Raw genomic sequence first — 13,396 nt, forward strand, 5'->3', positions numbered from 1 at the left:
GTTATGAGGTAAACTATCCACTTTTTCAAGAAACACCATTTTTAAGAACAAAGGAACAACCAACAACTGTTGCTATTAACACATGGGTATTTCCTGATTTTTTTAAAAAAAAATTGAAGGAGGTGAGTTTGTTATTTCAAAAGAAAATAACTGACAGTGTTTGCTACCAATGGTAGAGTCAGAGCTTTCAAGTGAAAATCAGTACTTTGGAAAGTCTTGTATCTGCCACTGTGAGACTAACAGCTTCTCAATACATAACTTTTCTGATGAGACCAGCAGTAATATTAACAAATGAGCTAAGGTTGATATTATATAACAAAATGTGTCAACATTTGGAAAATATGTATAACTCAAATGAACCAAAAATCTCAAATGACCATCACAGGATGCTATAAATTCATGCATGGGTAAAAGATCCATTCAAAGTACAAGACAAACCAATGGATTTTTTTTTTTTTCAATTCTTTGGAAAGTCTGTTTATTTTTTTTTATTTTTTTTTAATTTATTGGGGTGACAATTGTTAGTAAAATTACATAGATTTCAGGTGACCAATGGATTTTAATGTACCAAATTATGAAACGTTAATCAATATGGTTTCAGATTCCACATTGCACCTAAGTATTTAAGATACTACTACTTGTCTAGTATAGGTGTAGTATCAAATATGAAGAGCCATAATTATTTGGAAAAGCCATTTAAATACTCCTCCCTATTTTTAACTATGTATCTGTGTCAGCTAGATTTTCTTCATATACTTCAACCAAAACAACACATCAGAGCAGACTGACATGAAAACAGACATGAGAATCCAGGTACCTTTGCTTATGCCAGACTAAAGAAAATGTGCTGCTATTCTCACTAAATTCTTTTTTTGTTTTTGAAAATATTTTCATAAAAATATTATGTAAACACGTAATAGGCCTATTAGTTTTTTAAACTAGAATAATAAAGAAAACATTTTTTAGCTTGAATTTTAATACAGTAAGACTTGATAGATATATCTACATAAACAAAAGTTCTTTGGAACCCTCAATAATTTAAGAGTGTAAAAGGGTCCTGAGACCTAACAGAGATATGCTGATCTAGTAGAGTGAATAAATAACAATCAGAAATCTATTGATTTAGCTTGAAAAAAATGTTAATATATCAGGATACTGTGTTTATTTTGCAGCTATTAAAATATCCTACTAGTCTACTATAAAATTATAATTGTCATGTCTCATAGAATCAGGATTTTTATAAAAATAATCAAATCAATATTGCTAAATATAAAGTTCAACATCAAAATATGTACTCTTAAAATACAATAATGTCTCAAAAAAACATTTTCTCTATATTCAGTTGTGTCTTACATTTCTTCTTTCATATACACAACCTGGTGCATATAAGCACAGAGTAAATTATTTCCAGAAAATGGAGTAAGGTTTTAACAAGTTTGTTTATACTATTTACTAATTGTACATAATAATTATAGTGTCCACGAAAATGACTGTTTGTAAATGTCCCTTGGCATGCCAACCTCTGTTCAAATTAAAGAAATTCATTTCCATTTTAACATTAGCATTTTAAAAAGAATAACTTACCAATAAAGAAGGAATTATAAACTTCTCCTCTGTCAAAGCTAAGGAGATGTGGAGAAATCAGTATCTCTACAGTACCTTTTGTGTAGCTCTATGTCTTGAAGCAGGAAGTAGTTTCATGGTCTTCTGAGAGGTCACTCCCACCTAAGGAAACACACCAGCCACTTATTGAATGTTTTCTCACACACTGTGATCTGAGTTTTACCTCAGAGATTTAAAGGCCCAGCAGATTCAGATTATAGAGTCTTTTGATTGCAATAATTAGTGATATGAAATAATTATTATCAGTGATGAACTTATTATCTAATGGAATATGCCATGAAAGTCAGGATACAGGAAACAACCAAAAATAGTAGTATTTACGCTTGTCAAAATTTATGTTGTCAAGCCAAAAAAAATTATGTGACATTACTGGCAGGATACTTCACAAAAAATATTTCCAGAAGACTTCTTTTACAACTTCATATAGTTGTTAGTTTTTGTAAAGTGATTTAAAATGTTTGGAAGTAGAGAAATTATTAAAAATGCAACAAATAAAAATTTTTTGCTAAAATACCAAACACGCTCATGGCAATGACATCCAGTAAAACTGATGATGAAGATTATTTTACAAAAGGTACAGAAGATGACAACAGCATGGCCTTTTCGGCAGGGAACTATCACTAGCAGTGCACAGTTAGGGGAGGAAGATGGGAGACAAGTCGGAGAAAACAACAGACCGTGAAAGAATTTACATATAGTATATATCCATAATGTTATTCTGTAATCCAGGAGTAGTATTAAAGTTGAAAATAAGATTTGTATTTTGAAACATCAATCTAGCAAGTGATGTGAAGGATGCTTGGAGGGAGAAGCTGGAGCTAGGAGCTGTTAGGAGGCTGTTTCAATCATCCAAGCAAGAGAAGACGACAACCTGAATTGGGGGTAATGGAGTTGGAGAAAATGGGACAGATTCAAGAAATATTTAAGAAATAACTGCAGCAGTTGAATACGGAAAATGTTAAGGTGGGAAGTGCTTAGAAAACTCCCGGAGAACTTGACCGGGCAAACATCTGTACCATTAGCCAAAACAGGATTACTGAAAAAAGAAGCGATGGAGCCCAGAAAGGCGAGGGCCGCAATACTGAGAGGCAGGGGGGTGTGAGAGAGAGAACACCAGCTCTGGAGTCTGGGACTTTGTTTCAAATCAGCAACTCCATCGCTTCTCGCTAACTAAGCAAACTGCCTTCGCTGAGCCCCTGGATCATCATCGTCTATAACACGAGCTGAGAGAGTTTTATGAGGATTAAATATGTACGGGTGTTCAACTCGCAGCATAAACTAGATGCTCCATAAACGGGGGTTGCTGCTTTTATCATGGCCTGGCTGTGAGGTCCAGCTCACAGTAAGCAATAAGGGGCGCTCGGGAGAGCGGCCTGGGTAGAGATGGATTCCGGAGGGAGAGGCCCCAGGGAGCGGCAGCCGGGAGAAGCGGCCCCCGGGGAGGACTCCAGGGTCGCGTCAGGACGCACGGGCGCCAGCACCGCGAGGGCGTGCGCTTCTTTCCAAGTCCCCGTGGACCGTCACGGAGAGCTGGACCTGTCCGTGAGGAGGGCCAGCCCCCACTTCGCCGCCGCACCCGCTCAGGGCGACCCGGACAGACGTCAGTGGAAAGACCGAATCTTCTCAGCGAGCGGGTCTCGCCCCGCGCGGCGACCGCCCCCGCTCTCGGGTTTACCTGTAAGTAATCCGCTCGGTTTAAATTCAGATCCATGACGGCGACACGGACGCACTGGGCGTCGCCGGGCCGGGAGGGATAGGCTGCCGGACCTCAGGCCTCTGAGGGGAAACAGCTCACGTCCCCTCAGACGAGCGACCCCAGCTCCAGGTACCTCAACGGAGATGCAAACGCCTAGCGTCAAGGGAGCGATTTCGGCGTGACGTCAATACGTTCACGCGAGTGGGCCCCGGACGAAAGTGAAGCCCCGCCCCTCTCCCGACGCACCGCCCACTGGCGTAACCTCTCCAATCAGAGGCGGAGAGGGCCTGAGGACACGGTCCAGGTGACTCGGGGAGGGTTGTTTCCAGGGAGACCGGAGACGCAGCCTTGGCTCCACCCGCACCGCCGCCCAGAGCCACACCTCTAAGTCTTTTTGGATGTAAAGGTTTGATGTGAAGCCCGGGTAGATTCGGACCTATTTCTCTGACATTGGAAAGGGTCCTTCAAAGAATTAAGTTCCACCGTCCTAGGCCTTAGTTTACAGCAGCAGTTCTCAAACTTTGGGCTAAGGACCCCTTTACAAAACTCTTACAAACTATTGAGAGGACACCAAAGACCTTAGGTTTATATGAGGTATTTGTTGATATTTCCATATTCGAAATTAGAACTGAAAATTTAAAAAATATATTGGAAAAAACTCATTACATATTTTAATGAAAGTAACTATTTTTAAAATAAAAAAACTAAAGAGACTAGCATTGTTTGCAAATCTATTTACTGTCCATCTGAATAGTAAAAGGGAGTCCCGGATCCACTTCTGCGTTCAATATATTGGTGTATGTGTAGGTTATTTTTAAGTATATGAAGGAAAGTTGGTCCAAACTCAACAAGTGGTAGTTTGAGAAGTTAGTTGCAATGTGGAATGCGGCTTCATTATACAACATCAAAAAAATCTCATTTGTTCATATCAGCACGGATTTCATCAGAAGAGATTTGTAGTATTGGAAAGCTGTCAACCTCAGATGGTGCATACAAATTTTGCGAACATATAATTTGTGCTTAAAGACTCAAATTTTAAGCATTGGCAACAATGTCAATTGTTTTATTGAAATGATAGGTTCCCTGCTTGAATTTACAAGGAAGTGAATAAATACCCAACTCTGAATAATCATAATTTTTCAGTTGTGCTTTCAAAACATAAACAAAAACAAAAAACACGTGTTCCATGGGAAAAGCAACGAGTTGAGTTAGCAACTCAATAATTACACAAATGTTCTTCCTTGAGACAACTAATGTGTGTCAGTATTTACTAGTAATGCTTTATGCATACTTCCCATATCACACAGAATATTTAAAAAGATAGGTACTCAAGAGTGAAGGCTTAAAATTTACAGTTTTTACTGCTTCATAATGAACATTTTTATGTGAAACTTTGTTTTCCTGCCAATGTGCGCGGAAAGAATACAGCGACTACTACAGTTTGAAGCCACTGCTTTGATTCATGCTTAAGTACCCGCAGTATTAACCACCATGCCTTTTGTACCATCAGTACAAATGTCAACACAATGAAGAACACAAAAACATCTTAGTGTTATGAAAATAGTTTCAAAATCAGAGCCCCTGAAAAGGCCTCAGGGACCTTCAGACTACTGCTGGCCTATGGTGACTCAGGATCTGACCAAGAGCTCACAGTCCTTCATTCCTGTCATCAATCCTTAGTGTACACTTCTGCCTACAGAAATACTACAGGTGAATAAGATACTGGCCCTTTCCTGATTTCTGTGGTCTACTAAGGGAGAGGCCACAAATGATCGTGAATCAAAAATTAAACCCCTGACAAAAGGTGCTTTTTAGAAAGAGAAATCATTTCCTACAGAGGGATCTGAGGTTTTGCCTAGGTCCCAGGGTGTTCCAGAAAAGTTATTTTTCTGAGGCTAAAATAACTATGTTAAAATAGACAATAATGTCTTGAGATGGGTTAGCCGTATAGCAATTTGAGGAAAATCAATATTAATTTAGACTCAATAAAAATACAGATACATTTTTAGAAATAGAAAAATAGCCACAGAGGAGATAGCGTAAAATAGAATTTTATAGAATATTATAGAATTTAGGGGGTTGGAAGGTGTATTAGACAGAGAGGGTCACCATAACAAAGTACCACAAGCTGGGTGGTTTAAACAAGACATTTATTTTCTTATAGGATCTCACAGGCTAGGAGTACCAATCAAGGTGTCAGCAGGGAACCAAACCAATCTTCTGAGGCCTCTCTCCTGAGACATCTTCAACCTGTGTCTTCACATGGGCTTCCCTCTGTGTCTGTGTACTAATCTCTTCCGATATGCACATTTGTCACAGAGGAGTAAGCATTGCCCTAATCTCATTTTAATTTAGTTATCTCTTTAAAGGCCCTATCTTCAAATACAGTCATATTCTGAGGCATTAGGGGGTTAGGATTTCAACATATGAATATAGGGGGTGACATAATTTAGCCCATAACAGAGAAGAACTTGTCTGATCTGTGTTGAGAATTTTACAGTTGTGGGAGGCACGGAATTAAAAAAAAAAAAATGCTATGAGCTTAATCTTCATTCAAGACTTAAAGGATCCTAGGTTGAATGTCCCCAGCTGAATCGGACACTTTTCCATTCAACATTTTCCCAACCCCCAATTAGAGACCTCATTAAATATTCCATTCCACAGCTATTAACAAACAGTCCACACTTGGGATACTAGAAAGTACTGAAAGACTGAAAGTACTGTCTATTATGCAAACTCCGTATCTTTAGTGTTTTAATAGAGAAACATAACAATGAAAAAATTCAATATTTTATTCATTTCTGAGGCATAACATAAAATACATAAAGTTTGAAAACTGTTTAAGACAAAATACTATTAGAATAGCACAAAAGTTAATGAAATAGTCTACAGTGGTAGCAAAAATGTATAAAGTTCTTTTTTAAAACTTAATTGTTTTAAGTCCCAAAATGTAGACATTAAGAAATCATCTTTACAGACCTTTATGTAGTTCCATTTAATGTTCATTTTTGTCTTCATGTGTGAGGATAATGATTTTTAAAGTATCATGTATTTAATTGGTGGTTAGAGCCTATGAAACTATCTTTGACGTGTGATCACGATGGCTATTCCTGTAAGACTAGACAGGAACAGACTGAAGAGAATCAGGATGTTAAGCATAACTCTATGATACATTTGAACCTGGTTAAAAAAATATTTTGAGCGTTTTATGGTCTGTGAAGAGACGAGGGAACTCACTGGCCTGTATCCTCTTTCTTATTAAAGTCATGAGGTGTTGTGGATATTACTAGTACTCAGCTCAGATCTATAGTATAAGTCAAATATGATACATCACAATCTATTTTGTGTAGAAAGTATAATTGAAATGCTTTGATAAGAAAAAGGATGTCCATCATTTTAAGTAAGAGAGGCCTTAAAGAGAAATGGAACATACCTGGTGATACTTGGACATACCTTTTCAGGTACACAGCCACTGCTCTTCCCTATTTCTTCCCATAAGCATACCCTCCAAAACTCCGAATGGAGTGAATGATCAAGACAGGAAGTCAGTTGTTGATATCTTAGCATTAAAGCATCACAGGCAGAGATTAGGAGGTTAAAACAAAATAACAGCACTAAGTAACCCCCAACCTTAAAAAAATTCATCACCCCTATGACTAAATTCACATGATTGAAAAACAAGAAACGGAAATCTAAGACAGAAAGCAAACAACATATACTTTAGAAAAATCTTTAATGTGTTATTTTGAACAATTCTATGAAACTTAAATATGTAATGTAATCATATTTTCTATTAACCCATTTCATTGTTAAATTCTTCATTTGGGGCTCAAAAGTTCTGGGATTATCAGTGATGCCAAAAAATTCTAAGAAAATCTGACCAAGTCATAGCTGCTTGTGAAATATTTTCAGTTTCTATTTAAAAAAAAATCCCTTCAGCACTTTGACAAGAGGTGTGCTACATAGTGACGGCCTTTTTATTTGTTTTTATATTTTGTTGGCAGTTCCGTTAAGTTGGTTTCAACAACATTTACTGAGCACCTACTATGTACCAGGCACTGTACTAGATGCTGGAGACACAAAGATAAATATGACATGTTGCCTGTCCCCAAGGAGCCTACAGTTTCTTGGCGGCCAACAGGTAGTGCAAAGATGGAGGAGAGCTTACTCTAAAATGGACAAAAATGTCAGTAATGTAGCAATATTGGGCCTTAAATATGACGGTGTGTCACTGTTCGTGATGTCAAGGCAGACAATTAAAATGAAGACCATTTGCATGTGATAACACAGGAAAATCATTAAGACCTAACTTTTAAAGATTCACATGATAAAGGTAGTTAATACTAAAAATTTACACCATAGTTTTTCAAGTATTTCATACTTAGAAATATTATTGCCCACATGTGTGCTCTAGTCCAAGCCACGTTCTGGGTGACGGGGTCACTCGCATCTCAGCACGCTGGGGCTCAGCTTCTCGCTGAGCTTATGAATTAGAGCGGCTAATTCCTCAGTCGCTTGGCCCTTGTCCTCCAGAAGTTCATAGCGAAGGCTGGAGATATCTTGCTTGATTTCTTTTAATTCACCTGTAGTATTTGGATTAAAAATACACTCAATTGGCAATCTGCTCTTTGGACTTAGAAAAGAACAGAGTACAATTGATACACTATGAATACATTGACCTCATAAGGTCTCCAAAGTATTTATTTTAGATTTTTTCCTTGAAAATGTTTAGGAAATGTCTGTCTTCAAAAATATACTGACCTTTGAAAAAAAGCTATTAAAAACAGTGCAGCTAAGTTCTTAATAGTAAAACTCAGCTGACGTTTTCGTCCTGTGGCTCAACCAGTGGGAGCAGTCTAGCACAGGGTGATTTCTCTGTTAACTGATCTACAACCAGGGGACTTATTTTCTGTTTATAGGGAGCCCTTTGGGTTCCCCCAGCCTGAAGAGCTGACACCTACACAGATCATCGCCCTCGTTAGGATCTCTTCCATCTGGCTGGTCCTGAATTATATCCTTTTACAATAAACCAGTGATCTAGTAAGCATGGTGTTTCTCTGAATTCTGTTCTAGAAAATTAATACAACCCAATGAGGGGGTTGTGGGAACCTCTGATTTAGAGCCAGTCTGTCAGAAGGACAAGTGACAACCTGGGCTTAACAATTGGCATCCTGAGTCGGAGAGGTTGTTGGAACCTCTCATCTGTGGCCAGTTGGTCAAAAGCACCAACTGGACTTGAGTCTGGTGCCTGAAGTATGTGTGCTGGGGGGAGGGGAAGAGGCGGGGGCAGTCTTGTAGGGCTAAACCCTTAACCTATGGAATCTGATGCTATCTCCAGGTAGATGGTATCAGAATTGAGTTGAATTCTCAGATACACTGCTGGTGTCCTGAGAGTGGTTTGTTGGGTGGGGGACCTGCCCCGCTACGATGGAATTGGGGTCTAGGAACCCAGTTTAAGATGGGATACCACTGGCTATGTGGACATACACAGGAGTCTCCATAGGAGACTTCTGGCTATTAAAACATAACTGTTTTCATAACTGAGTTTGGCAGCATGTTGAGCATATGTAGATTGAAATGAAAAACTGGATTCTCTTATACATGATTGCCATGTAGATAAGCCATTGGCCCTGAAAGGTTAATTTTGGAGCAGGCATTTACCTTGAATCTAAGAAATGATTCTTCAAATCATTGGCACTTTAACAGCTTTTTAGGATAAAATTATCACAGGTAAAACATCCCTTTCATGATATGTCCTGGTATCTTTATGATGTTTTAAAATATATTTACTATGTTTTTTTATTAAAGTCAGAATCTTTTTATTTTTAAGGAATTCTAACTCTTCCTTAGAATACATACAAAACATTTGCAAATTGCTTTTGTGGCAAAAGAAAAAAAGTGCTTCTTCCTTTTGCATATGGCAATGTAGAGGGAATAAACTGATCTAATTTGAAGTCTGTCAGTTTTGTGGCAGAAATGGATTCAAACACCATTCAGTATCATAGTTTGACCGTAAGCCCAGTGGACACCCTTTCACCTCCCTACTACAGTATCCTTCTTCCTTGGTTTTGAGTTATAGAGAGACTGAACACTAAGTATCGTATTTAATCTGCCAACACAGGGAACACAAATTACTCAACCTCTTGGGACTCTAGTTTCTTCACTTATTAAATGAGGTTACGATATATGATACTTTCTTATTTAGAACTTTGTTCAAAATGCCAAATTCTCATTAATTCAATTTCCTCTTTTGTGCAAGGGCTTGGAAGATGGCTCCTTGTTTTTGATGCTGTCATGGCCGTCCGTTGCCGGTCTTCATTCATACATTCATAGATTTCATTTCTACATACACATACCATTGGATTGACTCAAACTTGCAAGGGATTCCTTGCATTAATCAAGTAATGACTGCAAAGCTCATTAACAGTTTTACTGCCGTTTAGCCCTTTCTTCTCTTAACAGACCTAGTAGCATCTCATTTGTGTTGAAAGCTATAGCTTCCATTTTTAGGGCAATTCATTTCTCCAGGTTGATTTCTTTTCGACTCTGGGCTGATTCTTTGGCTTATAATTCAGTCTTTAATGAACAATCTTTCTACCTCACACAGATACCCTGCCCAGGATATACCTGGAAAAACAGACATGTTTAAATAAGGAGCCAAGGAGAAAAATGAAAGGCAAAAGAGAAACTCAGATGAGAAAAATGGGTGAGAGATTTCTTTCGGACAACAAAGGCATGTTTGAAGAAATGTAGATTCTGTCTGAGCCAACCATTGTTGCACCTCCATCATTGGAAAAATGTCAACACTCATGTGAACTCACTGAAACTACCTTATGTGATAGGGGTTTTAAAGCTCCCAGAAAGATGGCAGTTTTTATATTCTCTAAGAATCAGGGCATTCTGAGTAGAGATAAATTATTTCTAATTGATATTTTTAAGAGCCATTTCTTTAAAAAGATAGAATTTTAGAAATGTAACATAAAATTCTCCTGTCAATCTTGGAGGGACCTAAACTATTATTTGAGATTATTGGACTTTTAAAGTATCCTTCAACATGAAATTTTCCAAGTTCATTAAATTATTTGTAAAAGGATGTTTTTCAAGTTGGAGATGCTTACCTTCATTCACTTCATCATTCTCTTTGTCTACTTGTGCTTTCAAAACATATCGCTTTATAAGTCTTTTCATTATCTGCTGTTGGGCAAAAAGAAATGATTTTATCACCAATGATACACATAAGTAACCTGGATCCTATTCTCCAAAGAGCCTTACATACGCCTAAAGCAAACAACTCAGGGGAGAGCAATTTTATGTAACTATTTACAGAAGAATTACCCGGGTTTCAGAAGTAAACCCTTTTTCACCTTCTACTGACACTTACTGCATAACTCATAAACATCTCCCCAGCCCCAGGAATGGAAGAAGCTTTTTAAAAAATTAAGTCGGAAGATTTCAATTCATGGTTTCTCTTTCAACTAATGATTTTTCTTTAAGGTGTGTTGACATTACATCATCATCTATAGACACTACCTTATTTCTCACTGTTTAAAAAAATACGATTATATGTTCAACACAGAGAATTTGGAAAATGCAGAGAAGGACAAAAGAAATAAACAAAATGATCAATCATCCCACCATCCAAAGATAATCACTATTGTTATTTTAGTGTACATCTGCCCTACCAATACCCTTTCTTTAAATTTGGTATATATGTATATTACTTACTATATGTACTCTATTTTATTTTTTTAATATCATATATTTTGTTATATTGTATATTTTCCTCTTGTAGAAACATGTATTGTGAATATATCTCAATCTAAATAAATGCTCTTACAGGATAATTGTTTATCCATATGGAAAAAATTAAATTGGAGCCCTACTTCATACCATGCACACAAAAATTAATTCCATATGCATCTTAAATGTGAAAGACAAAGCTTTTAAATCCTTCAAAGGAAAGTATAGGGGAATATATTTATAAATTCAATGTAGAGCTAGATGTTTTTTAAAGGTAAAAATTGATAATTGTAATAGAAAAGACCGATAAATTCAACTTCATTACAATTAAAACTTCTATTTATGAAGATACCATAAAGAAAGTGAAAAGGCAAGCCACAAACTGGGAGAAAATATTGGGAATACTTGTAACTGATGACCTATTTGGATCCAAAATATATGAAGAACTTAAATTCAGTAAGAAAAACTCAAATAACCCAATAGAAAAATGGGCAAAAGACAGACATTTTACAGAAATGGAACTATGAATGGTCAACAAGCATATAAAACAATCTCAAAGTCTTTTCTTAGGGAAATACAAATTATAATTAAAAGGAGATACAATTTTACATCTTAAAAGGGAAAAAAATTAATAAATCTTATAATGCCAAGTGTTGGAAAGGATATGGATCAATGGAATTTTTACAGTTTACTGGCATGAGTATAAATAGACCACTTTGAAAACTAATTTGGCCTTATCTTTTTCAGTTGAACATTCTTTTACCCAGAAAGTCCACTCCTTGGTACAGCACCTAGAGAAACTTCTCACAGTTGGACCAAGAGACATAAACAACAATGTTTATAGCAATCTTGTCCAAAATAGCGAAAAAAACAAAAACTACAAACAATCTAAACAAATATCAACAGAAGAACAAACAAATCATGGTATGGTACACAATATAATGTCACTGTGTTCACTAATGAAATTAATGACATTAATGAACCGTAGCCACACACTACAGAATAGATGAATCTTAGGAGCATAAATGTTGAATGAAAAATTCAAGTGGCAGATATCACAAAGTATGAAACTACTGTCATAAAGCTCAACTAGTAAATCTACATAGTGCATTTTTAGGATTACCTATACATGCAATAATCTCTTTGAAAAGAAAACCAAAGCAAAAGAATGAGAAACCCAAACTTCGGGATAGGATTACCTCTTAGGTGGTGGCAAGGGTGTGGGCTAGGGAGGAGCACCTACGTAGAGGCAATGGACAGATAATGTTACCATTCTCAGGCGGGAGGTGGCTTCATAGGTGTGCAGGTAATTATACTTCATAATTTATTATGTGTTATACATATTCTTGTGCCTCCATCAAATATCACATTCAAAAGACAATAAAGGAAAGAAACAAAGGCCTGAACTAAAATGCAGATATGGTACTCCCCACTTATCCATGGGAGATATTTTGCAAGACCCCCAGTGAATGTTTGAATCCTCGAGTAGTTTGAACCCTCGAGTAGTACCAAACCCTCTGTCTACTATGTTTCTTCCTACACACACACACCTACGATAAAGTGTAACTTACAAATTAGAGAATTTCATGAATAGGAAATTAATTCTTACCGTGGATTTTAGTAATCTCAGCATATGAGATTATGCGGAGATTATATTATTAAGTGGCGAATTTTTACCTTTTCCCATAACGGAAGAACTTTCCAGCTTCTCTTTGGCGTATCCGAATTGCCAGCATCACTACTCTTGTGCAATGGGGCCGTTATAAAGTAAACAGGGTGATGTGAACACAAGCACTGTGATAGAAAGACAGTCAATCTGGTAACCAAGGTGGCCACTAAGTGACTAATGGGCAGGGAGTGTGTAGAGTGTGGAGACTCTGGATGAAGAGATGAGTCATGTCCCAGCTGGGACTGAGTGGGACGGAGTGAGATTTCATCATGCTACTCAGAACTGCCCACAACTTAAAATGTATGAATTGTTTATTTCTGGAAGTTTCCATTTAATATTTTCAGACCACAATTGACAGTGGGTAACTGAAACCTCGGAAAGTGAAACCGTGGATAAGGTGTGCTACTATATAGCAAGAATGAGAAATACACCTCAGCTTTAAGGAAGTATAAATTATGGACCTAAGTGACCCATAAGATGCCAAGGTCAGGTAAAATGGAAGAATCTGGGATGATTCAAAATGTGTGTCTTAGAGAATAATGACAGCTCAAGAAGGAGAAGGCTCATGTTTTAGAAAAAGAAAAGCCCATGTTACCAGTCACAGTAAAATGTAAAACCTGTTGGGCTCTGTGGAATCCAGACCCCAGGACAGACTCACAGTTGGGTAG

The 13,396-nt window shown here is 37.2% G+C and overlaps 2 protein-coding genes across 7 annotated transcripts in view; both read right to left on the minus strand.

The window, feature by feature from the left end:
* Nucleotides 1-3,508, minus strand: part of BBS7 (Bardet-Biedl syndrome 7) — a 34,696-nt gene extending 31,188 nt beyond the window's left edge. The window contains exons 1-2 of one of the 2 annotated variants that reach the window (XM_033134297.1): nucleotides 3,299-3,508; nucleotides 1,660-1,725 (exon numbers count right to left, since the gene is read on the minus strand). In XM_033134297.1, the coding sequence (XP_032990188.1) occupies nucleotides 1,660-1,725; nucleotides 3,299-3,334 (102 nt within the window). In that variant the 5' untranslated portion in view covers nucleotides 3,335-3,508. Of the gene's footprint in view, nucleotides 1-1,584; nucleotides 1,726-3,298 lie in introns of those variants that run through there. The other variant, XM_033134298.1, reaches the window with a different exon arrangement.
* Nucleotides 3,509-7,243: 3,735 nt separating this feature from the next.
* The window catches only part of TRPC3 (transient receptor potential cation channel subfamily C member 3), a 61,903-nt gene continuing 55,750 nt past the window's right edge, over nucleotides 7,244-13,396 (minus strand). For 2 of the 5 annotated variants that reach the window (XM_033135290.1, XM_033135288.1), the window contains 2 exons: nucleotides 10,438-10,510; nucleotides 7,244-7,902 (listed from right to left, as the gene is read on the minus strand). In XM_033135290.1, coding sequence (XP_032991181.1) covers nucleotides 7,760-7,902; nucleotides 10,438-10,510 — 216 coding nt within the window. In that variant the 3' untranslated portion in view covers nucleotides 7,244-7,759. Of the gene's footprint in view, nucleotides 7,903-10,437; nucleotides 10,514-13,396 lie in introns of all 5 variants that reach the window. The other 3 variants (XM_033135289.1, XM_033135287.1, XM_033135291.1) reach the window with 2 other exon arrangements.

This window comes from Rhinolophus ferrumequinum, chromosome 18, assembly GCF_004115265.2.
Source record: "Rhinolophus ferrumequinum isolate MPI-CBG mRhiFer1 chromosome 18, mRhiFer1_v1.p, whole genome shotgun sequence".
NCBI lineage: Eukaryota > Metazoa > Chordata > Mammalia > Chiroptera > Rhinolophidae > Rhinolophus > Rhinolophus ferrumequinum.